The following is a 26,830-nucleotide window of genomic DNA, read 5'->3' as shown; positions in this document are numbered from 1 at the left end:
TCCTCAAAAAAATACGGGCCTGTGATTCCAAAGGCTGCTACAGCACACCAAACTGTAACATGTTGGCTATGGAGAGGTCGCTCGTGCAGTTGTATAGGATTATTTTCTGTCCGATAACGAAAATTTTGCTTATTGACATAACCTGATAAATGAAAATGCGCTTCGTCAGGTGAGAGTACGATTGCGTTGTTTGGAACATTTTCAAGGATAGCGTGACAAGATGCGATACGACTGGCCCGATCACGTTCACTAAGTTCCTGCACCACCGTTATTTTATACGGGTGGAAGTGCAGGTCTTGGGTGTAAAATTCTTCTCGCTGTTCGATCAGATATTCCCAAGCTGGCAGCGTGCCTACGGGCTGGACGCCTTGGAGATCGTGTAACTGCTTGCTGGAGTAGTTGAACGTTCTGTGGAGTTCGGACGCTGCGAGGTCTACCTGGCGGTGGTTTTTTCATAGCCGAACTCGTAACTCTAAAATTTCTAACCCGTGTTAGAATGGTTTTCCTGTCAGGGATTGCACCGTGTCGACTTATCCCGAAGTGTGTACGAAATAATCGCTGCGTACAGATTACAGAATCACCATTTTTAAAATAAGTTTCGATGACGAACGCACGATGTTCACCGCTCCACACCATGTTAGCGACTGAAAATTGCAACACCAGACCTGCATTATGGAACCGGTCCGGACCCGCCTACTACCACTAGCGCTGAGCTACGACGGTGGCAAATTCGGGAGTTATTTCTGCCGCTCCCTGTAGACGGTAACTACTTCGGTAGTTCAATAATAATCGACTGCTCGTACTTGAAACTTCAACCGATAATGATATGTATGGCGGGTAAGAATATTTCACCTTTTTTAGTTTCGATACCGATGTTTCACATTACTTTCTGCCCGAATCAAGGTTGTTTTAAGTTAAGGTGAATGAACTTCAACTCGTTGAAGGTATTATCTTTGAATCGTTAAACGCTAAACGTAATGTTAAATTGTAAACGAAAAGTAAATGTAATCTCTTAATTTATTATACTCTCAGTTCCAGCTTCAATTACGTCGTAGTAATGATTACGTTAAATATGAATACTTGTTCAGAAAATTCACCTTTACATTCATGTTACTTTATGAAATGTATCCTGATCTGTTTGTTATTGTTTTTTAAATCGCATCGTATTATTTATACTCAATTGTTTTTTCCTACGAAGATATAAATATACCACAATGGCATTAGCGATAGTAATGTTAATATATTCCTGAAATAATCATCACTGGAGTCTTGAAAATCCACGTGATACAGTAGAAAGTAGTTTTAAACACAGGTTTTTTGTATACACACATATTATTGACCGGCGTATTTACTGGGCCTTTTTTTAAATCGTCTTATGAGAAAACGTAAATTTAAATTTCTTACATATTAATTTCTGCCTCTTAGAAGAACGTTCCAGTACTAACGAACAAAAAATGATTTTTTAAATACGATAGTTTTTTTTAAATTTTTGTCAAGAAGCGAGGAATTATTTAAATAATGATTTACGAATAGCCGGATCGAGTAAAAAATCGGCCTCCTAGGTCATCTGCCTAACGTTAATTATCTGTGGGGTCATATGAAATCGTTATTATATGAAAAAATTAACTGTAAAAGATGAACTGATGACAAGAATTTCAACCTATTTGAAATTAAAGGAAAAAAATTTGATACATTAAAAGGAATTTTAAACGGATGGAATTATATGTAAAGTAAAGGAGACATATTTGAGGATAACCTTTACTTTACGTAAAGTAAAGGAGACATTTTGAAAACTATTGTAATATGTATTTTATTTACTTATTTTTAATAAGTGATTTTTTTAAAATATATTTTCCAATATTGAAACGATTCTTGTTTCAGTTTAAAACTATATTACAGTATTATTTTGCCGCGTTTAGGTCCGTTTTGTTTTTACTCGTAGTTAATGCCAAATTTCTTAATCTCTTCTTCCCGTTCGGTTGATGTTAATCGATTTAATGTTTTTACAATTATATTTTATTCAAATTCAGTTTGTTTATTGAAGTTTTAAAGAAGTTGTTGAACATCAAATCTAAAAAAATAACTTATGTTACGCAAACGTTTTGTGTTTTTCTCAAGTTACAAGAGATAGCGTTCGTAAACTAATTTTATTCAAACCTTCAGGTTTAAATCTAAATGAAACCATCAAATTTATTTTTTAGTTTAAATTCTAAGAATATCAGTAAGGTTTTACTTCATCCTTGAACAGAAATCAAGACGAACGTTTTTTGCAAGATATAACTTTAAAACGAGCGTTTCCCCGATTCCACGTATATATGAAATTTTTCTTTATTTTCAACTTTAGAAAGAGTCCTGAATTTTTTCCGTTTCTTCGTGATACATTTTTCAACCGGCTTCGAAAAACTAGGTTATCTATTCGACCCGAATATATATATGTATATTTTTTACGCTTGTTCGCGCATTTTTCCTATTAATCCTTGTTGCGATCGACGCAGCTGCTTTTTGCGGCGGTACTATGACGTTGAAAAAAGTTTTTTACGCAAAAAATCGGTCTGAAAATAGAAAAAAAGATTTTCTCGCCGTCAGGCGGGTAGGTAGACAGTGGGAATTGCGGTATTCTATGTGTATGCGTCGCGTTAGATGATGTTATACAGTCTTTGTAGGGCAGGTAAAGTGAGCTTTTGCACAAGATACGTTGCACCGTTAATAAAATCATAAAAAATCGAGATATCTCGTCCAAAACCTTTCAGACCCGATATACACCGTGTATAATATACAACATCGATAGGGACCTTACAATTCTAAATACGAGCGTCTCATCGATGGTCTCGATGTCGTTTCCATTTTTTTAAAATAATTATTTTCTTTTGTAAATCGACTCTTGCGAGAGAAATCTAGAAAATTTATCGTTTATAAACGGGGAACGGCGTATCGAAAACTAGATTAAGCGAACTCGATGTTACAAAGATATCTATTATGTAAATCTCGATGTATATTTAAAATAAATCCAGTTTTAATGCTTCCTTAAAACATTTACATCTTTGTACGCTTCCGTACAAACAGTAAAACAGACGGATCACGGTAACGGGTAAAAAGTGAAAAAAATTAAAACCTATAAACCAAAAGACGTTTTGTACGAGTATAATAAAATTTTAGTTAAAACTAAGACGATGATACGCAGACAACAATGATCTTAGCTTTTATTTACCAAAGTAACGTTACCTACGTATGCGTTGTACAAATTCATACCGCTACAACAAATTTCTTCTTTCGATACCTATGAAAATATCGGTACAATAGAATTGCCAATTTAACAGATGATACATCGAGTTTAATGAAAGTTATTTAAATAAATTAAATTCAGCTTTTTTTCTTAAAGTTCAATGCGGAAACTACATGATTATCTACAGGTCGCCGTAAAATAGTACTCGCTCTTAGTTTACGCTTTGCCAAAATAAAACTGTTATATGTGGATGAACTTACAGTTATTCATCGAGTTTCTGTAAGAACTTTGTTTAAAACATCATTCAGACTTGCCTACCGTTTCTTGTAGTTTTAGCGAACGTAATATGTAGACTTATTAAAATATATATCGCTTGGACATTGAGATTTGGATATAAAAATATATTACAAAATTCGATAATTATGTCTGATTATATAACAAATTAAACGACGTTGTTTATAATATGCAATCTGTTATCTATCCTTAATATAATAAAACGATAATTAGGGTCGCTGAAACTACCGGACAGATTTTATTAAAAGTTTTTCAGATTTATACCACAGAGGCTTGTCATTTTATCTCCGATTAGAATTACCACCGTATTGCTAATGCGGATTAAGATATTCATTAAAGAAAGAGGTTAATTACAGTTTATACGAATCATCTATCCTTATCTTTAAATTTTAAATGTTTTTATATTTTATTGTTACTATTAATTTAAATTAGCAGATTTAGCGAACTTTTATGGTTTTCGATTGTTTATTTTGGCTGTTCATATTGGACGGTCAAAAGTTAAAAAAATAGAATGAGAGTATCTCGGTCGTCTGAAACAGCTGAAGTGCGTGATTCTCAGGCTATTCATTGAAATTTTCAGCTTTAATTGTCATTTTTAAGTGTTATTATCAAAGTTACGAGGATAATGAATACAGCGGAGTCCAGACGGGTTAGACGGAATCCCCGCCTCGCCTAAAATTTCGGCCAATCTAAAATATTTTTATGGAAATAATAAAACGATACGCGGTATCGAATTTTTTTTACAAATCCTGATAGGCCTAAACGAGAACGTTTTAATGCAAAACAACCCGTATCGGAAAATCGTAATATTTATAAAATTTGATTAATTGAAATCCCTTCTTTCATAAATTTTAGTTCTGCTACCGTGCTTATTCGGGCGCATACCTATTTCCGGTAGAAAATAAAAATTTTACATACGTGGATACATAGATGTGCATGCGAGAATGCGTGCAATAATGCTTATAATACAGCAGACTAATGACAAACGAAATCAAATCGACCTTTTTCAGCCGCACTCAAACGACGAATATTTTCATTGATACATCTATAGAATGGAGACGTGTCGCCTCAGTAACTGGTCGATCGTAAGTACAGCAGCTAAATCGGTGAGCGAAATTCGGAAGGGAAGAGAATGGAGAAAGAACGATTATAATTTAAAAAAAGATTGAGATGTAGATGATATCACATTCCTTATACATTACGCTACCTTACGTAAAATTACGTTACAGAAATGACGATTAAAATTACAAAGCTTTTGTTGAAAGAACTGCCGCAGTCGACGAATACAGTTGTACAACGGATACGGTTCACTCGGTAGAAGTACATTACTGAATAACATATGCTTGTGACGTCATCAATAAACACGTTTCAGTCTTACTGTGCGATGCGATTAAATAACTTACTCGTTTGTTATTAAGTCTTTTATCGCGTATATAATCTATTATTGTTTAGGATGGATGAAATTATTTTGTAGCTAGTGTAATTCGGCTTAGCTGACCAGAGGATTCAGTCCTAGGATCTTCCGGATAAAAAGCAGAGGGTCTTCCGCGGAGACTGGAAAGTAATAGAGTTATCGTTTAGCCTATACCGAATTTTTCATAATTATTGTAGAGCTTTCCTTATTAAAAAAAAATTAAACATTTTAATGTACGAATAATACTAGTAACAATCGGCGCCTTGAAAAAGACAATATAAAGGGAGCAACCAACCGGGTTGGTCTAACGGTGAACTCGCCATCACAAATCAACTGATTTCGAGGTCGAGGGTCCTAAGGTTCAAATCCTAGTACTTTTATACGGATTTGAGAACTAAATCGTGGATACCGGTGTTCTTTGGCGGTCGGGTTTCAATTAACCGCACGTCTCAGGAACGGTGACCTGAGACTGCACAAGAATACACTTCATTTACATTCATACATATCCTCATTTATCCCCTGAAGTAAACAGAAAAAAAAGAAGCATATAAGGAGCATTAAATTAACGCGTTGCAAGTAACATCTGATATTTTGAAGGTGTTAGTATAAAACGAGCAGTAAACTAATGTACTACATCTTGCATCTTACGCAGTCAAGGATTTGCTATAAATCCAACAATTTATCGACAGTATTGCACCCTGCAATTCCCTTCTCGAAAGAGAGATTATACTTTACCAAATCGCAATATGTTATTTACGGTATGCTTAACTCTTTCCAGAGTTAAAATAACTAAAGAGCTAACCAAAATATACAAGGGTTACGTAGATATTGTAACTAATCGGTTGAAAGGGGCAATTATAACAGATTATTTTTTTTTTTTTACGAGTTATTCGTCTCAAATTTGAAAGGTGGAAAATATAGTTATAGAATAGAACAAAAATAGACAAGATAAAAGATCGCGCAAGAATAAGATACAGATTGAATCGATCAAATTGAAAGGGGCAGTTGTATTTTAGTATTGTATGTTTTTTGATAGATTTAACTTGTTTTTTTGTTACAATCGTAATAACAGTTTTGAAAATTAAATAAAAACTACATTAAAATAGAAATAATTATCGTAAATAAAATTTCATTAGGCTTTGTGTAATATTACTTACGTGTTTAATTTCAGCCGCTATCAAAATAGAAATATATCACGGTCACGTAAAAGAATGCACATTCTCATTTATTTATTCTTCTTGAAATAACAAGCCATTCTTCAATCGCTATCTCTTTATTTTTCCGCAGGGCAATAGCTATAGAAGGGAAAGTATTGTAATCGGTCCGATTTGGGCATACGGGGTTTTCACCCCTAACGAACCCAAAAGCACCGGATGGAAATTTTTCGGATGTCAATGTTCGTATGTACGTGTGTGTGTTCGGTGTCCCACTTCTTATATCTCCAGAACTACTGGACCGATTTTGGCCAAAGTTGGTCAGATTACTTCTATATGTGGGATATATTGATGTCATTAACGTTTCAACTTCAAAGGTCAAGCGGATAAGGCTTGACCTTTGAGCAAGGTCGCCCTCAGTATCACGATATTTCGACTAATTTAAGTCTTATTTTTCTTAGGCGCATTTGTTAACGATTAAAAAATATATTTTTATAAAATCGAACCTTCACCCCAAAAAAAAATTATCTAGATAAGCTGGCGGCTAAGCGGGTATTCTGCGTCAATGCTACCCCCTCTCCCGCAAGGAACGCTAGTGTAGCTTTAGTCGTTTGATATGTTGTGACGTCACAGGTGAGTGATAGAATTAGATAAATGATTAATATTCAAAGTGGCCGCTAGTACCGCCAAACCCGCGCGAATGAAATACGGTATGCGCGCGCGCATTAGTACGAATCATTTAATTAATTAAACAGAAAATATTATATTTAAATAAAACGAAAAAATATTTTTAATTAAGTCGCGTGTGTAAGCCGTGCATCCGAAAAAGCCGCGGGAAATCCTACAACCGAGTTCAGTTTTTTTTTATAGATTTAGGCCGTTTGTGGACTGCGTGAACAACTTTTACGGATTTTCATTTTTTGTGAACGGTGTAGTTTTTCTCCTCAAACCACGCTAACTTGTTGTTGAAACTTGTTTTGTTAGTTCTTGAAATGAAATAGGAAATCGCAAAAGAGAAACCGGTTTCTCGAGTCGCTTTAATCGTCGATACAATATTAGCACAAAAACGCTCTGCAAACTTATCGGTACGCCCTTTAAATTTAAAAAAATATAATTACGGCAATCTAATTATATTTTATTAAAAACTGTAAAATCTTCAAGAATCTACAGCGGAAAGCAGCTACGGTATTATATTATTTACTACAAAAATGTAGCCTGGATAATACTTTTTTACGATAGAAAAAAATGAAAAAAACAAAATAAATGTTTATTAAATTATTAATTACTCGCGCAAAAAAAGCTGACAGTAAATTTGTAATACTTTCCTGTCATTGGTTATTTGTTTTTTTTTTTTACTAGTGCAGTGGAAAAATAATGATATGTGAAAACAAACAAAAACAAGCCTTAAAAAAAAAATCGATATTTTTAAACTTTATTCGGTTCCTCCAATCCCAAAATTCTCTCAAAGGATTTGTTTTGGGTCACTTTCACTACTGCTATGCCTAAAAAGTAAAAATTAAAAAAAAAAATTTTCGGCTAAAAAGTATGCGGTAAATAAAAAGATAGTTTTTTTTTTGGTTTTTGGGGAAGAGAGAGAATTTGGGTCCTATTTTTATTTATTTATTTTTTTTTGAATAGTGGGATAAACGTGTACACATGTACTAAGCCTAATATAAACGGGTATTATATTTTCAAAATTGGAAAAAATTTACCCAAAAAACTACCTACCCAACCGCAATATTACAGATATTGCCTCTGCAATTTTACCGTCAAATTTTCCATTATATACAAGTCTCTAAAAAATTTAATCAAAATCTATTTATTCAGTCAAAAATAATTAAGCTTCCAACATACGAACACGCTTACGTACGTACGGCCATTACCCTCCACTTTTTTTGTTTTTTTCCCCATAGATATGACGTCATAAAAGTAAAAATGCCTAAACACAACATACTAACGATTAAATTATGGGTTATCGTTTGAATAATTAATCGGCGACCTCCTACAATAATCATTATCATAGCAGCGATTCTTTTTATCTTGTCAACAGTATTTATTAATTAGTTCGGAACGGACACTGTTTTAGTTTTAAACTTAGATTATCGGGTTTAGGAAAGCGCGGTAATTACGTTATTATTCGTCTGACCGTAATATTCATTTTAGTACTGGTGTAAATTAGCGAGATGAAAACAAACACGTGGGTTGTAAAAACCACCTTTTGTTAATGTACCGCTAATGTAGAGACGATTCGAATGCAGGTTTGCGACTGACCGCTCTCATAGTTAATCGGCTGCAGTGTACAGTGCGTAAGCGTTTGATAACAAAAAATAGTTCGCTGTCGTTCGCTTAACAATAATAAAAGGTATCTTTACCAACCCGCGTGAAAATTGAGGCACAAATTCCTAATCTAACGTGAGATATTTATTCTCTTCATAATCTAGGCTATTTGGCACGTCGTTGACGCTTTAGGAAATTAATTTTCATTTTTATCAAATCATCTGATCAATCGCTCTTTTCAAAGAAAGTTAGCCCTTTGGTTTAGAATCGGAACAAGTCATGACAATTCGTCATTATTATTTCGGAAAGATATCTAGGGATGATCCAAATATATATTCAGGTCAATCTGGTCGCTACGGAAACATCTGCATTTTAACAAGGTGACATAATAACAGTTAAAAAAAATACACTGTGATTTACGTACTGCTTTGGAGAAATGAGTTCGTTCTTGGTAAACTGTTTAAGGGTCGCTTGATGTTACGATTTAGAATCAGGAGATTTTGTAATGGCCTGTAAAGTTCCTCATTTGTTAGCTTTGTTTAAAGAAAAATGTATCCTCAGAGCTTTGTACTTACTGAAGAGATAAAGGTTGGAATTGGAGAATTAAAAAGTATTACACCGGAAATGTTATAAAACGTAAAGAATAGTTTTTTCAAAAACTGTGATTTTTTATAGGCAAAAATATCATAAATATTTTTTCAAAATAAACTGAAAACATTAATTTCCATTTCCTTTTAAAACCTTTAATTTTTTAAAACAAGTACCCGATTGAATAGGTCAATTACTTGTTTTGAGTTTTAGAAAAACAAAAAAAAATTTCTGTAGTGAGGTATATTTTTTTATCTCACCTTGTACGGTCGGTTTTCAGGAAACAAAAAAAAAAGATTATAATTCTAATTACTGCCAGTTTGCTGCTATATCATCCATAATACACAAAGAAGTAGCCGATGGGATTTTTCATTATTTTTAGCTATATCCAGTAAAATTTGAGCCTTCTATTATTATTTCCAAAAAAAAAGTCATGAAATCTAGTAAGAACCTTGATTGTGTATTGTACTATTTTTTTTTTTAGATTTCGAAATTTTTCCGACTTTCTATTTTGAAATCGGTGACCTATAATCAGATTAAATTAGCGGTACGTTAAAATAAGATATTGATGAAAAATATGACATTGCGTTATATCTTAATTTTTCTAATTTTTTTTTGTTCATTTTTAAAAATATTTTTAAACTTATTCGTCTATCGTAATATATTTTTATTTCCCATTAATAAAAAGAATATCCGGGCGATGATAACGCCAAGGCTTTTTGCCCACAATATATATATAACGTTATTTTTTTAATAATTATTTTGTTAATTTTTTCGTACAAAAAAAAGGTATAATGTACACTTGTGAGTTCCAGAGTATGAATGGATCACTTACTCTCTTCACATGAGTGAGAATTAAATTACGTTTTTTTTAACACGATTAAATATTTATAATTGTTCCCGAGAAACAACGAATAGATTTGTTGAACTCTATAGTTGACCTGAAGAAAACCAAATATCAATTAACTCTTATATATACCGTTTTATTCTGGTCGGCGGTTTGTAACAGTTACCCGATTGATGATAATGGATTACATTTTTTTAGCGTGTCACAAAATGTCATACCTAACCGGGATTCGAACCTAGAACCTCGGGATGAAAGGCAGATGCTACCGCTTCACCAAAGGAAGGTAATAAAGCTTCACGATCTAGGTAAATCACCTAGATGGAATACGTTAATCGGTTAATAGGTAATGGACATTTAAACGAATATTTTAACCTCGATAATAAAACTCCGATGTTAATAACTTTCACTGATCACCGATTTTTTGAATCGTGTAAACTATGCAATTACTGTAAAATAATTACATCTTGAATAGTTTTTTATACAAATTTAAATATTCATATCGTTAATCGTCTATGACGTGTAATATTTTTATTGTTTTACGTGTACTTATAAATTACGAAAGAAATGGAAGAATTATAATAAAATAGAAAAGCCGACCGTGAATTGCAGTTCATTTTTCAAGAAAATATAAAAATGGCTTTTTTTGATTACATGTCGATCTTTTAATTTTAATTTTTGAAGCCAAGACGCCGAACAAAATAAAGCAATAATCAAAATTTTTAATATTGATATATATTAGTACGCAGATTAAAAAAAAATATATTTTCGACTTTTTGAGGGGGTTCACGTGTTTTTTAAGGTTAAAATATTTACTAAAATTGATTTTAAATAGATTAAAATCGAAATTTTTTATTATTGAAAACCAAGGGAGTGACATTGACTTACTTTATTGGATTTATTTTTTACCAAAATACGTTTTGAGTATTAGAAATTTGAAATTGAAAAACAAGTTTTTTTTTGGAGTGGATATTCACGGGAAGTATTCCAGTAAAATTAATTTTTATAAAAGTAATCCCTAAATAGTGATAATAAATTTTAAAAAAAAAACTTTTTAAAATTGTTCAAATATTAAAATATTTTAATATTTGTTCAAATAATTAAATTTATAGATACAAATAATTCTAAGTAAACAAAGTTGCTATTTTCTAGGAAGCGGAAAACTTTTTGGCTAATTGTTTAGATTAAAATTCCACTTGCCAATTTTCAAATATATTTCCAAGTACTTTCGGAGCTGCTACTCCATCATCAGGGATTCCTTATAAGATGTTAATTCAAACTTCATATATATAATTATATTTAAATTAAAATTGTTACGTTCATAACAAAATTTACGGCTATTTCTTCTTCTTTTTTTAAATTGTAAGGAGTAAGTCATACAAAAAGTTTATATTTTTTCATTTGAAATGTAACGGGTAACTTACGAGGGATTTAAATTAAAAAGAGATAAAAAAAAAACTTTTTTACGTAAAAAAATCTTGTTACCACAGACTATTGCAATGGGATGGGCAAAAGAAAATTTATTGTAGTTTGAAGGTTGTTAAAGTAGAAAATATAGATGCAAAAAAACTTCCGTTAACTTCTGAAACAAGAAACGGATAAAAAAAGAAAAGTATATAAAGTCATTTATCGGGGAGGGATGAATATTAAATAAAAAATTTTTAGTAATTTGTGATCTTGATAAAGAAACTCGACTTTCATAAGGAAAATATTTTGCTAAATTGCCCCGGTAAAGATTTGAAATTTTATTTCGGGCAAACCACCCCCACCGTTTTTGCAGTTTTTGCATAAGTTTAATACACATCCTCCCCTGAAGGTAATTTACGAGTTTACCAAATTTGAAGAAAGTCGGTCGACGGGGTCCAGAGGTATAAGACCAAATACAAGCCGACACACATCCGTAACTATGCGCTACGTCCGTATGACAAAAACAGGCTTCTTTTTGGACTTGGCAGTACCGGAAAAAAAATTTTCGCAGATTATTTACAATTTACTTAAATTTATGTTTTATTTAACGTTTCCTTAGAGCCCAAAGTTTAAAAAAGACGCTTTTTGACCGATTTGTAAATGTTCTCGCCATAACTATAGCTGCTACAGCAGCTACTGTGTCGAGTACTGTTTACCGTTCTTAGCTTCATTCTTTTATCGTATGTTGACGCGTTTCAGAACCGCTCCGTTGTCAAAACTTATTGTACTGTAGAAAAACTAAAAAATATAGGAATAACAGAAAAAGAGTACGTTCCGAGACGCGTCAACATATAATAGAAGAATATTGCTAAGTACGGTAAACAGTACTCTACATAGAAACTATAGCGATCTCGGCAGAAAAGAGAATAGTAATTATCTGAATAACAACAATTTCTGCTACAGTCGGGATTTTAAATTGTACTGAAACCAAATGCATATTTTTCAGCTATTGAAAAAACTCATTTTTCTAAACGCGATTATTTTGTATTTCTATAATTGTTTTTTTTTTTTTTTAGTAAAATATAAACGTGGATTAACTACAAGAATTATTAACTAAAACTGGATCGAATGAAAAGATTGGATCGCTATTTTTAACAACTTTTTTCTTAATAAACATTTTCGGAAATCCGTAAAACGAAATGAAAAGTATAATTTATGTTTAAATCCCGGTTCTTATTGCCTGAATAGTACTGAGTTGTCATAGAGATATTTCTACCGTCGGATCGATAATAACATAAAATTACATAATATTGTGTACTCTCGTGCTATTTTAATGCGTCATCTTATATTCTCGAGTTAAGTCACGTGCACCGGATCGTTAGTGTTGTTTATCCGTCTCGGTATCTGTCATCTATCTTTGCGTTGTTGCCAAAAACTTCTTCATTAGACATCAAAATAGCGTGTAATTAAATAGAGAAAATGCGAGCGTAATGTTTTCGATCATCCCTGAAATACGGCGGCTCTGTTTCTCATATAACTTCGCCTAAGTCTGGAAAACGAGTTTGTAATGCTATATTCGTACGATGGAATCTATAACAACGATACAAGAAACAAGTCGTGTTTACTAAAATTTATTATCGCTGATATTCAAAAATGTATTTAAACAATATCTTATATTACAAATATTAATCGAGTGTGCTCCTGTTTATTCTGTATTTGTAGATTTTTTGCATCACAAACCGCATTGCAAACATTTTTAATTAAATTATTATACGTAAAAAAGAAGAATATGAAACTTATTCAAATTCATTGGAAATCATTAAAAAACGCTTAAAAATAATATTAATTAAATGTAAAATTAGATGCTTATTTTGATTGTTAAAAATATTATCGCTAGTAGAACAGTAGAAATTTAAGAATTTATGCGTATGTATATATTTATGTATACTAGGATCGTTCGGAAGGTTTTTACTTTGACCCGAAAAAGACGCAGGTATGTCCAAATGATATTTGCCTAGTATGAACCTTTAGATGGAGTGCCGCTAAGTTTCAGTGCTCAGTTTAGCTGTTTGTTCGTGGTGAACAAATAAAACAAGTTTTGACATTTTCTGAGAAATGGATAAAACGCCCAAAATTCTCTTCGAAAACGTCACAAAAAAGTCATTATGCCATATTAAATGATAGGTAGCTAAAGTTACACAACGTTGCAAACATCTCGATCGACCGTGTCCGCTACACGTTGTTTTCGGTACGATAAATTTTTCGACTCGATGGAACCGTTCTTGTTAATAGTCGACCGATAACGCATTCGACGGTGTTTCGAGTTTTTTTTTTTTTTTTTTTTTTTTTTTTTTGTTTGCTTGTCATTTTCCGGCCACCACCCCATTCGGTCGCCCTAAAGCATAAGATCGAATGTCTGTGCCACAAACGGCTACTGAGCCTCGAAACGGTTTCGGGACCGGTTTCCTAAATAGCTCCTAGAACTTACCTAACAGCATGAGCGGAATAAGCGCGGTACCGTACACCACCGGCTTACGTGTCCCACCTCTCACTCGTCATATATATATTAAACACATCCGTACTGCTCACAGCTGCGTGTTGAACCGGAGGACTTTTATTTACTGTTCAGCCTCCGAAACCACCGCGCGGTATTACTTCACAGGATGATATGTATGAATGTAAATGAAGTGTAGTATTGTACAGTCTCAGGTCGACCGCTCCTGAGAAGTGCGGTTAATTGAAATCCAACCGCCAAAAAACACCGGTATCTACGATCTAATATTCAAATCCGTACAAAAATCGGAACCGGAGGGCTATTTCGAGAGAATGAAATTTAGAGAAATAATTTAAAACGTAGAGGTTCTTGTGGATGAAGAAAGAAAGAGCACAAAAACAAAATGGCCAGAAGAAAAATTGATGAAATGAAGTAAATATGGAAAAAAGACAAGAAACAAAAAAGATGTTGGCGTTTTTCGTAGTACGCTTCTGAATAAATTTAAATATCGTAAGTCTTAAAAAATAAATATCATCTAGTTTAATATTTAAGAAATTTCATTTGTTAATGGTTTTAAGGGCTTTCTTGTTTCACTTTATATCGTAATTTTTTTATTATAAAAAATACAATGAGTGTTGATGTAAAAGGAATATTTTCAACCAAACTTTTGGTCAATATTCTGTCCGATCGAGTATAATTATTTAACTATTTATGTAACAATAAAATGGATTTTTTAACTCGTGTAAATATCTTGAATGCTTTGGATTCATACGAAATACCTTCTGTATGCCACACTACCATTCTGACGGGGATAAAATTAATAGGCTTCACCTATAAAAAATGTAATGTCGAAGATACCGACGGAATTTTGGTCCGTAAAACGTTTAAACCGTTGACAATAATTTCGATCTGTAGTTTCGGTTTTTGAATACACATTACTTTCTAGGTGAAAATTTTCAGTTATTTTCTTACGGCTTTATGTGCGGTAGCAAGTCCGATAGCTTGCTTTTGTGCTAATTTACGCCTTGATTTTGATGGACTTTTGGCCGTAGCATCCGAAATATCGAGCAGCTTCTGTTCGTTTAGTTTAGGTAGTCTTCAGTTGTCTTTCATTATTTTGATCAAAACGCAAGTTTTTCAACTTTGCGTTGCTCGCAAACTACGCAAAGGTGACGTGTTTCATGCAGCATAAGATTTTTTTTAGAATTTTTGCAGCGTCAGTAGCGTATATATTTATATTTTTTTCTACAATTTATTATATACCTAGAATTTAACAAAAAAATAAATAAATGCTATGTTTAATTTTATATTGCGTGTTATCTGTTTTATATTTCATGTTGCTATTTTTTTTCTGTAGGTTTTTTGCTGAAATTTAATTTATTGATCATTATACTCGCCATTCGTTTTAATCATAAACTGACCTGCATGTAATTTTAAACAAAGTTATACATAGTTCTCGTTTTATTTTTTTCATGTCACAACGTGTAATTAGATAGTGGATAGAGTAGCAAAATATAACTGTATATTTAAAATGTTACTTTAATTAAATCAAAGTAATTTGATTGATCTTTTTAATAATTTTTAATGAAAAAAGTTAATTAAACCGGCTTTTTATAATAAAGCGTCACATTGTAAATTAAACGAAATAAATAATTTCGACAAAATATAAATTAAATAATACATGTCAGATGTGTTTGTAACAGAAATTAAATTTATTTATTGTTAAAAATTAAAAAAATTGTTTTTATTATAAAAAATTGACGTATAATTATTTCACGTTGAAATATATTATCGTAAAAATCTAATGTTTGATGGAAATTAGCGAGTTAAATTTATTTTTTATATACGATTACTTTTAAGTGCAATATTAATTAATTTATTAGTATTTTTCATACGGTGTAATAACTGTTAGTCGGTTGTCAGATTTTTTTGAATATAAATTACCAATAATCGATTTTTTCGGGTATAATTTTTCACATTTCATTGTTAAAAATAAATATTGATAATTTTTTGTGTATTCTATATTTTTAAATTAATCATATATGTTTCGGTTAAAAATTGTTTTAGGTTTTTTCGTTGTCATAAAATTTAATTTTTTTTTTAACGTGAACTGCTTTTTTTGTTTAAATTAAACAAAGTTTCTCTTAAATTTAAAACATATTTATTTTTTTATTTTCTGTTTTCTTTTATATATGTGTACATGCTCAAGTATTAATTTTATTTACGACCACTTTTTCCTTTGAAAAAGGAAAACTCACCTCATTTTATCTGAATCTGGCTTATCTTTTCGTCGGTTGTAATTTTTTATTTAAATTACGCCTCTCGGTATCGCAAATCTGATAGCTCAAAATTTGTTTACTTTTTACTAGAAGGCAGTATTAAAATTTATCGGAGTACATTCTCTACGTTATTGTAAATACTGTATTACTGGATGACTGGATAACGATCGGTTGTAAATTTAATTTTAATCTAAGGAAAAAAGATATTGTAAATATCGCAAGTTATTTTTCATTTATTTTTGGAGAGGTTATGACGAGAATCAAATCGATGAAAGTGTCGTTTGTTGTGGAACGGTAACATCGTTTTCATAAAGATTTCTGATACGATCCCGATTAGGTTTAACGATTTTTACAAGATATAAATTTTTATTAAACATTTTCAAGCGTGAATATTTGGGCTTGTGAAGTGAATCGATCATTTAAAACGGTTAAAAAAGAAACGGTATTTTGATAAATCGGCATTTCGTGTTGGTACCGATTTTTTTTAATTTGCGGTAACTAATAGATTTGAGTAATACCCCCTTTTATTTTAGATTCGTTATTTTTGTAGACCTGTATCAAACTTCTATGTTATTTTTCTACCGTCTTCAATCGTTTTCATAAACGTAAGAATACCTCAAACATTTACGGTTTTAAAAATTTGTTAAAACCGGAAGCTTGTAAAATTTAATCGAACACCTCTTTTAACAGACTTTAAAAAAGGAGGTTTTGATTTTTTTATTTACGTTCAACCGTAGACCGTTTTCAACGAGTCTTATTATTTTGTCGCTTTTAATGATTCGTTTGTTACTTTTTTACGGTAAACAAGCTGTAGATTACTTATAACAAAAAAATATCGACTGCGTCGACGACAAGAAAATATTTTACATTTTTCTGATTATAATTGCTTTATATTGGATCGTTGCAGCGTAATAATATATTCCGATGGCAAAATATTTTCTCGTGAAATCTCAAGAAAATTAGTTGAAAAATTGAAGGAAAAAGAATAATTTTCATTCCCAGAATTTAAAAAGCATTAACTCGCTCTTCATAGCAACATTTTTACTTTTCTTTCCGTTCCCTGATACAAAAGAAAAAACGGTTTCTACCTTTGCGTTCTTTCAAACGGTTTTTTTCTCGTACGGGAACATATCGATCGATATTTTATATCGAATGAAAAATTTCCTTATAAAAAGTCTGTATTATTTTTTTTATACCGTTCTGATAAACTTAAAGATAAAATATATTTAAAAAAATGTTTTTACAAAATAAAGTACCGTGGCTTTTGTGATGATATTTTTCGTTTAAGTTGGAGTACATTTATTTTTTTTACGATATAATTAAACAATTTTTGAGTAAGTATGAACTGTTTTTAATTTCATCAGATCAGGGGGATAAAAATATTTTTTATTTATTCCGTATTTGCTCGACTGCCGTACCGTAAATTTTCAAAAGGTTTTCGTGAAAAAAGTTCCTAAATAAAAATAAGAATAAACAAGATTTATAAATTTATTTACAAATAATCTTGTACGAAAAAATAAATAAGAATTACTTCAAAAAATTAATAATTCGCTAAGCTAATTTCCAGAAAAATAAAATTTAAATAATAAAAATTAGCGATACGTGAAATAATTGGCGTATAGGTAATTTAAATTGAAAATGTATTAATTACAATCAGATAAACACCGGCGTTCATTATCGCTCCTGTCACTGGAAACGTTGTCAACGTCATCGTTATCCTATATTAGGTCGTCTTCTGTTCCATCCGAGGCGCTTCTAAAGGATTAATATAATATTACTATTTGATTCGGGATTTTAGTCAAGATGATAGAAACGTATTCCGCTATCGTCGAAGAACTCGCCTTTTTTTATTTTTTCCAGAAGCAGTTACAGAACGGTCTGCTGAATATAGTATTCTTTTCTTACGCGATCTTTGCAAGGCTTTATAATAGAGACATCGAGCGACTCTTAAATTTACATCGAGACTCGCAATTTCCTTCTTTTAATTTAGTTTTTACTGAATCCGCTAACGTCTTTTAAATACATCCGCGACAAGATCGCAACGGATATTACATAAAGTAATAGGATATAGAAGATTTATTATTAACATTTTTTCGAATTAAAAAAATTTTCGAATGTCACCCGCACCCGATTTTTTGGATATTAAAAAGGAGGAAAAATGCGCCTTACATTCAGGCAAATAATGTACGTACACCTTTCAATGTTTACTAAAATCTAATATTTTACATTTTCGGTTAAAAAGGTAAAAATCTTTATCGCCGCGATTTAAGATAGCGTGCCGTACTTCGAATGCAAACGCTAAATCCAATTCTCGTTAAAAATTTATTCGAGTAATGCGTATTGATATAAGTACACTTAGGCTGTACTCTATTAACAGTTTTAATTTAATCCGCATATAGAGGTAGACTATTAATTTTGTTTCAATTTCTTTTTTCAGGGATTTTTTTTATTTTACCGTGCATCGATAACTACGCTAGAGTAGATCTGCGTACTAGAACGTATGATGTTCCACCGCAAGAGGTAAGATGTTTGTATTTATTATCTACTTTATAATTTTTACGTTACGTTTGACTAATTTTTGTAGTACGCTAATTGTTTAAATTTAATATTATTCGATTTAAGCGATCGACATTGTTTAAAACGTTTATTAAAGAAAGCCTTTGTTAATGGAAAGAAGCAGTTTTTTAACTTTATAATATAATTATCTAGAATTAAATTAAGGATGGATGAAATTATAAATTCCATCTTAATTTAATTACCTACAAACTTATCTTACTTTCCATTATCTGCACGGTTATTTTTTTTTTTTTAATCTTTTACTTAACTTGTACAATTTTATAACTTATTCGTTACACAAAATTATCATAATATAAAAAAGTTGACGTCAAAATTATTTTACTGCCGTTCGGCATTGCGGTTATTTAAGTTTTCATATTGTAATATTTTTATTGTTTGAAATAGCTTTCTTCATTTCATACTACGAATTTAATAACAAATCAAGCTAAAGATTACGTAAAATAGTGATAATAGTAAGTCGAAATTTTCATCGTTAAAATACGATACGTTTACGTACGTGTAAATATACTCGAAATATGTAAAAAGTGATTAGATGTAGAAAATATAACGTTTAACGTTTCCTTTGTACTCGAACGCTAGGCGCTTCCATTAATTTATAAAATAGCTTTTCATTATTTAGCAGTAACGTGATGTAGGCTATATTAAATTCAGCTTATCTTCCGATCTCCATAAATTTGACGGGAGAAGTTAATCCATTCGTTAAAAATTTTGTTGAAATTTAAACAAATAACTACGGGAAAATCTGAGATTCTTCCGTAACATGTGCAAAAATAGTTTACTTCTAGAATCAGGTTTTTATTTTTACTTTTCTGGCATCGTAGATCTAGAGCTCTTGCAAGAAGGAAAGTACGATAACCGATCTAAAAGTTATTTACGGGTTTTTTCGTTTCTCGACTTTCACGATCCAGGAACTCAAAAAAACAAAAAAAGAACAGCGGGGGCGAAGTTGATTCGTACGTATTTGCGTATTTGAAACTTGAGAAATTTTGACTGTATAAAGCGATTTTGATGAAATTTTCGTCAAAGGCTGGTTATACGGGGCGATTTATCGATAAACCTTTTCGGTCAATATCGTCAGGGAAGGTTTTAGGGGTCACTTTTCTCAACATTATGCAAGCACGATACCGCTTTATATTAATACCACTTTATATTCAATTCAATACATGCTTGCGTGCTTATCTATATCTTTATTTTGTTTAAAAAAATGTTGCCCCCAAATTCTCCCGTTTCTCCAAAAATATAAAAAAACGGTTAGTAGTTGTGTAAGCGATCCAAAAAAAAATGGGGAAGGAAGAATCGATCAAATTGTAAAATACGGATGTTTTCTAATTTTCCAAAACATTTTTGGTTTATTTAAACTTTTAATATTATAAATAATATTAATAATAAATTCCAAAATAATTATTTTGTCGATATTATTTTCCACTTCTATTCGAAAATCATTTTTTTAATCGTCATCGATTTTCATAGTAACGACTTTTATTTTCTCGCTGTATTTTTGTATAATTAATCGCAAAATTTGAGGTCGGTTATAGTCTACACCGAGCAAGTTAAAAGGGTGGAGGGAACAGTTTTTAAAAATGATATAAAGATAACAGTAGTTTAGAACCGTTATTCTGCAAAATTTTATCTCGATCGGAATAAAACTGTAGATCTGTATAAAAGACAAACACTCTTCCTTAAAAATATAGATACGTCTTTCCAAAAAATCTGTTAATATTACGTAAATTTCTTTCTTTCTACGTCTGAAATAAAATTACAACAATGTACGATGAAAAATGCGCAGATTTTATTTTGAATGTTTTGAATGCGAGTAAAAAATATTTACGCTTTCGATGGTAGTCGTATTTTTTTCGATATAATATAGATAGACGGCAAACTTTATCGCTAAGTTACACCGGGCGTAGTATAATTCTGTCAGAAATACACAAAAATACCTCTCACCGCCTATACGTAAATCACATCTACCGCATTGTTACAAGAGCAAACATTTATCACATCTTTGTATATATTTTTTTCAAAACATTAAAATAATTGTCGGCGGTAAAGTAGTCGCAATATATTATAAATATAGTATAGCGGTAGATATCAATCTGCGAGAGATGCGTGCTATTTTTAAAAAGAACAAATCCGTAAATACCGCAGGAATTGTCAGTTGTCAATCGTACGTTCAGTCTGAGTTCGCAAAATTGGAATGTCAAATCCATACGTGTTTAAAATATACATTTATTTTCGTGCACGTCTGTTTGCGATATTATATACGACGGATGAAATTCAGTTTTATTTTTTCAAGTTTCAGAAATAATTGCTACATAACGGCGTACAATACAAACTTGTTTTATTCGTGTACCGAACGTTATTATATATAGTATATAATATAATTATATATACGCATACAGAGTGATTCACGAAGAATGTAACAAACTTTCAGCGCGTGTTCTACCGGTGAAAAAAAAGAATTTAGTTCGCATAAATATACATTCGAAAACGCTTCGTTAGCGAGTGTCGGCTGGCGAAAATCTCGCCCTGGTTTCACCGTCTTCGGTAAAATTAATCCAGACTTAATCCGTCCTTGAAGGCCAAATTAAGGGGTTAAAAATGAAATTTTACCTGATAGATCGATAAAAATAGGTTTCAGAATTGTATTTTTAATAGTTTTCGAGAATTTTGGGGTAAAAGATAAAAAGTGTCGGTCGGTAAACCTCAATACTGTATATGTTTGGCGTAAAGTAACGGGTAATTAACTCCTAAATGTTTTAAAAGAATTTAATTTTGAATAAAACGGTAAGAGTAAATCCAAAGTAACTAAAGAAAAAATTAAAAATTTTTAAGTTTACGAAAACAAAACGTATCAAAATGTAACAGATTTTAACTAGATATTAAAAAACAAAGTTTCCAATGTTTCAAAACAAAAAATCTAAATATTTTTAAAAAAATAAACGATCGAAATGTAAAGAATAAAAAAAATTGAATAAAATAACGCATCAATGGGACAATTTATTACACATCTTTAAAGCTAATTAAAAATTAATTTTATCTAAATTTTTTTAAATAATTTATTTCGTAAGTTGGCAATACTAACAACCGATTCCAACAATTACGTATTTTGTATTACATTTAATCAACAATAAACAATCCGTGAAAATAAAATTTTCAAAAAGGCTTTTCTACATTTTAGGATCGGAGTAATTAAAAAAAAAAAAATTGTAGACGTTTCTTGATAATTCACTATATGAAGAATAAACGAAGAATTTTTGAAAAAATTTAAACCGTAAAGTAATAAACCAAAAGAACAAAGATCAAAAAACTTATTTAAATTTTAAGAAGCGAGAGTTGATTTTTTGAAAAACGTTTTTTAAGATTATTTAAATATGAATTGGTAATAAATTTGCTTTAATAGAAACGTTTTTTCTAAAATTCCTTTGAAGGAAATCGAAATTGTTTTTTTTCGCAATATCCCGTCACCGCTTACGAATTTTTAAAAAATGAATGTGATCAATACCTTATATATAGTAATATTTGAGCCAAATTCGGAGAAAATCGATTTGGTCAATCCTGAGATGAAAAGCCAAAAATAGTGCGAAGGACATACGTACGCAAATAATATACTCATAGGTTTTTTGTCTCGAAAATACCTCCGAACCACCGTGAGGTTTTAATTCAGAGGATGAATGAGAATGATATGTATGAATGTGAATAAAGTGTAGTCTTGTAAAGTCTCAGGTCGACCGCTCCTGAGGAGTGTGGTTAATTGAAACCCGACCGCCAAAGAACAACGGTATCCGCGATCTAGTATTCAAATCCGTATAAAAGTACTCTTACTTCTAAAAGTAATCCGTATAAAAGTACCTTAGAACTCTCGACTTCTAAATCATCTGATTCGCGATGACGAGTTAATCGTTAGACCGGCCCGGCGGGCTACATCTAGATCGACGTTTCTAAACCTGAGGGGTCTCAGCGATATGAAAGGTGGGGTTGCGAAATTAGCTTACATCGTTACACGTAAACGATAATGAAATCATTTTACGAGAATAAAAAAAATTTATTATAAACTTTTATAAGTATCACGTAAAGAAAATTAACGAGACGGATTTGTTTTTCGTTTAAAAGCGCCCCGTAAGTGAATCTATGTTAGAAACAAACAGAAGTAGATAAAAGACGATTCCTATATTTAGTTTTTAGCGCAGTCATAGACGAAAATCCATTTTCAAAGAGGTAAGACGTGGAAAAATTGATCAATATTTTCAATGCTTCTGCGATTAAATTTTCACGCTCACATCGACGAGTTAAATTTTCAGGTGTGAATTTCTAAGTTGTAACGTTTTATCGAAAACATTTCGATGAGCCGGTCGTGAATCTCTACTAGTAACTTGGCAGCTGCAACAAAATTTTCACCGAATGGATTCAGTACCCGTCTCTTCGAGAAATCGTTTTTATCTTCCGGGAAATACTCCGCCGACTGAATTTATCTTCATGCTATCCAAACTGCGGTGAATTATAGTGTCTTCATCCAATTTTTTGTCAATATGATCGGAAGCGAGTGGAAATATATAATAATTTTTGCTTTTAAGACGAAGCGTGAACTTTGTCTTTAATAAGTGTTTTTATCGCGTCCTTTTAAATTTGCATTCGAGTGGTTTTAATGCGAAAATACATCGGCTACATATACTCATTATTTTATACACTAAGAATGGCCTTTGTTTATCCTGGAAAAATATCATCGATTCATCTCACAATTCCAAAAACCGGGTTAACCTCCTCCACGACCGATTTCCATCTGACTTCTGTGTAGAAGATAAGGGATTTTTTCATTTCCCCCATTTCATCGCATAATTTACAAAGCCTATTCTCTAACGGTGACTTTTAATAAAATTAACCATTTTTACAGCTTTACAAAGAATTTTTTTGAGATTTTCCGGCATATTTTTTGCGGCAAGAGCATGTCTAAGAAGGATGCAGTGCGTCTATTCCGCCTTTGGTATAAGACGATATTTAATTTTTTTCAGAAATTCACTGTTTTTATCTGTTATGGCCTCTACACCATCACTTCGTACGGCAATACATTTTGTCCAATCTATGTTATCATTTCCATTAGCTTCATAAAATACATAAAAAAGACATTGTCCTGTTGTACGACCAAGTATTGATTTTCAAAACATCATGTTTCCTTTGATCGATCTGTTCCTATCGCATTCATATTTCAAAAAAAGGCGGAGGTAGATTTCACCGGTGCTAAGTAGGAGAAAGATTTCCACCTTAAAATTATGAAAACCTTCAAATTTACTCGATACGACAATGGTTGGATATAAAAAATTGTTTCGGACAAAGTTTTTAGGTAATGTTTAGACGACTAACGACCACTTTAAACCGATTCGATACTGTACCTATTAAGGAAGGGATGCTATTTTTTGTCTTCAAAACTCCATTTTTCCACCCCCTGGGTCAATGGTTGGTGATATCAAAAAAATTTACTTACATAAGTTTTAGGCCCATATCCAAAAAGTAGTAGAAACTTTAAACGAATTCAATATTTTACTTAATAAGAAAGTTATAGCGATATTTTGTTTGTTCGAAAAAGCCCCCCCCCCCCCAATTTTCATTCCCATGGTCTGATTTTGGCCGTTAACGAACCCGACCGAGATTTTTGGACAATTTATATTTAACGAACAATTTAAAAGTAATTGGCACAAAAATTCGGCAGTTATCGTGTCCACAAGTAAGTGAAATATATATATATATATATAAACTTTTGAACTGTCGGAGGGTCTGGGGGCTGTGAAACGCAAAGATATGTCGAATATTTTTGGAAGTCAATAGGTAGATTTCTTTTGAAATCTACCTAAAAAATTAGATTGTCCAAAAATTTAATGATAACTATTTAGTAATTTTATGGGTTTTACTCATTTACAACCCCTTAAAATTGGATAATTCATTTTTTGTTTTTTTGAAAAATAGATATTTTACGTAAAAATAAAAACAATAATTTATTTTTAATTATTACAGATCTTTTACTGATTTTGAATAAAAGTCCATTTAAAACCACGACCTCGTTTATATAAGAGTAAACATCGGACCTTTAATTATAAAATATCACGTCATTACTTTCAAGTCATTTAAATATAAAGTGATGTGTTGTTATTAAAGTGTAAGCTGTCGTATCCTATTCCTATTGTATTATGATTTAATATTTAACTTGTATCATATTACAATTTATTATAAGCATGTCATTGCACGTGTATTATTCGTATTTTTTAAAATAAACTTTGTTTTTATAAGATAGGCATTTTTAATATTATTACGTTCTATTAAATGAAATTTTATCTCTTTAATTTTTAAATAGCAAATGTAATAATATTTTTTATTACTTTAGACCTGAACATTCGTTTATAAATTCTATGTTGTAATATAGCAACATTTGAATATAAGCAACAACAAATATATATATATATATATATGTAACCTTTTACTTCAGAATTATTTTCTTTTTTTTTTTGTGTTTAGCCTCCGTAAGGTATTACTTCAGAGGATGAATGAGGATGATAAGTATGAATGTAAATAAAGTGTAGTCTTGCGCAATCTCAGGTCGACCATTCCTGAGATGCGTGGTTAATTGAATCCCAACCACCAAAGAATATTGGTATCTAGTATTCAAATCCGAAAAAAACGTTATTCTTGCCTTTGCTAGGATTTGAATCTTAGAACTCTCGACTTCAAAATCAGCTGATTTGCGATGACGTGTTAACCACTAGACCGACCCGGTGGGCTTACCGATTAAGCCTGCTATTCTTGAAGATCTGCGAAATCGAATCGTTACAACAGTAAATTCAATAACCCGGGACCGGTTACCGATAAAAATAATTTGGGACCTATTAGAATAATTAACTGTTTTTTATAAATTTCGATTTTTACATCCTTTTACGAAGTAAAGGAAGTGTTGTGATCGTGAAAAATTTCGTTTTTCAGATTTCAACGAAAATTTTCATTTGACCATCCCTGAATCCATTTGACTATTTCCGGCGTGACGTCTGTACTTACGTATGTGCGTATGATCTCGCATAACTCAAAAACGATTACGCGTAGAACGTTGAAATTTTGAATTTAGGACTGTTATAACAGCTAATTGTGCACCTCGCCTTTTGATTGCAATCCACTTGATCAAAAGCGTCCAAAAAAGTCCAAAATCCAAAACATTTGGATTTTTGAGTTTTTCTTAATTTCAATAATAAGCCCTCATTCAGAGCTTTTCAACGATATATCATAAGCGGTACTTATTTTCATCGGTTCCAGAGTTATAGCCAAATAAAATTTTAATTAATGAAATATTTGGCTCTTACAAGGAGAAGGTACATCGGTTCGAAAACGATTTCATCAAACCGGTCAAACGACTGAAGACAAAAAAATAAAGTATCAAGTTACTAAGCGTCGGAAAGTAGGTTACAGAAAATGAAAAATTCGGCAGTTCTGTATAAGATAATTTATAAAACAGAAAAAAATATTTTTTACTGTTAATATTTACCGGTAATATTTCTATTTGTATGTGGTAAACGTGATCGGACAATATAAATAATATTTACATATATCTTGTATCGGTACATAATATTTACACAGAATTCTGTACAAAAAGTTCTTATCTAGTTAGACGGTAAAGTAATGGCGTCTCACTCTTTCTCTTTCTCTCTCTGTAGAACAGACTTATCGAGAATGTAACAAGTTGTTAGTTTGATATGCGATGAGTACACAACACGCCACGACAGGGAGAGTACAACACAACACATACATTCGCACTCGCGTATGCTACACAGACACGTTCGTGTGGGCTAACAGAAATACAGTTTAGTTTAAAATTCACACAGTTAACAGACAAGAGAGTTCATTATATTATTTTATAATTATAAATAAATAAATAATCAAGTAAAACGACTGTTTCTCTAGGGTTTTGTAAAACGAACTGCTGTTTCACTGTAAAATCAAGACGAAGAGAGAGTCATCTGTCGGTTCAAAATGTTACGTTATGTCGTAAAGTACGTGTATAGATTACTCCTAGTACAGTTTGCTGAAGTGACGGATTTAGTAAACCTCTAGGATGCTAGTCACTCGCATTTCATTTACTCCTTACTTACTGTCACATGCCAGCAGAACTTTAATAACTTATGAAGTATCAAATTAATAACTTTATAATAGAATTATATGATTTATACTCCGTAACGCAGTAATCTAATTAAACGTTCACGATAAACTTATGGACAGCAAGTTACCGGTTTAATTGATATTTCAATGCT

General features: G+C 31.5%; 1 protein-coding gene across 1 annotated transcript in view; it reads left to right on the top strand.

Moving 5' to 3' along the window:
• LOC142328896 (band 7 protein AGAP004871) overlaps positions 1 to 26,830 on the top strand; it is a 175,984-nt gene that overhangs the window by 105,696 nt on the left and 43,458 nt on the right. The window contains exon 4 of the mRNA XM_075373035.1: positions 18,412 to 18,494. Coding sequence (XP_075229150.1) covers positions 18,412 to 18,494 — 83 coding nt within the window. The remainder of the gene's footprint in view (positions 1 to 18,411; positions 18,495 to 26,830) is intronic.

The sequence above is a fragment of the Lycorma delicatula genome, chromosome 8, assembly GCF_047948215.1.
Source record: "Lycorma delicatula isolate Av1 chromosome 8, ASM4794821v1, whole genome shotgun sequence".
NCBI classification, from domain to species: domain Eukaryota; kingdom Metazoa; phylum Arthropoda; class Insecta; order Hemiptera; family Fulgoridae; genus Lycorma; species Lycorma delicatula.
Note: the sequence above shows the minus strand (reverse complement) of the source record. Positions and strands in the feature narration are given on the sequence as shown.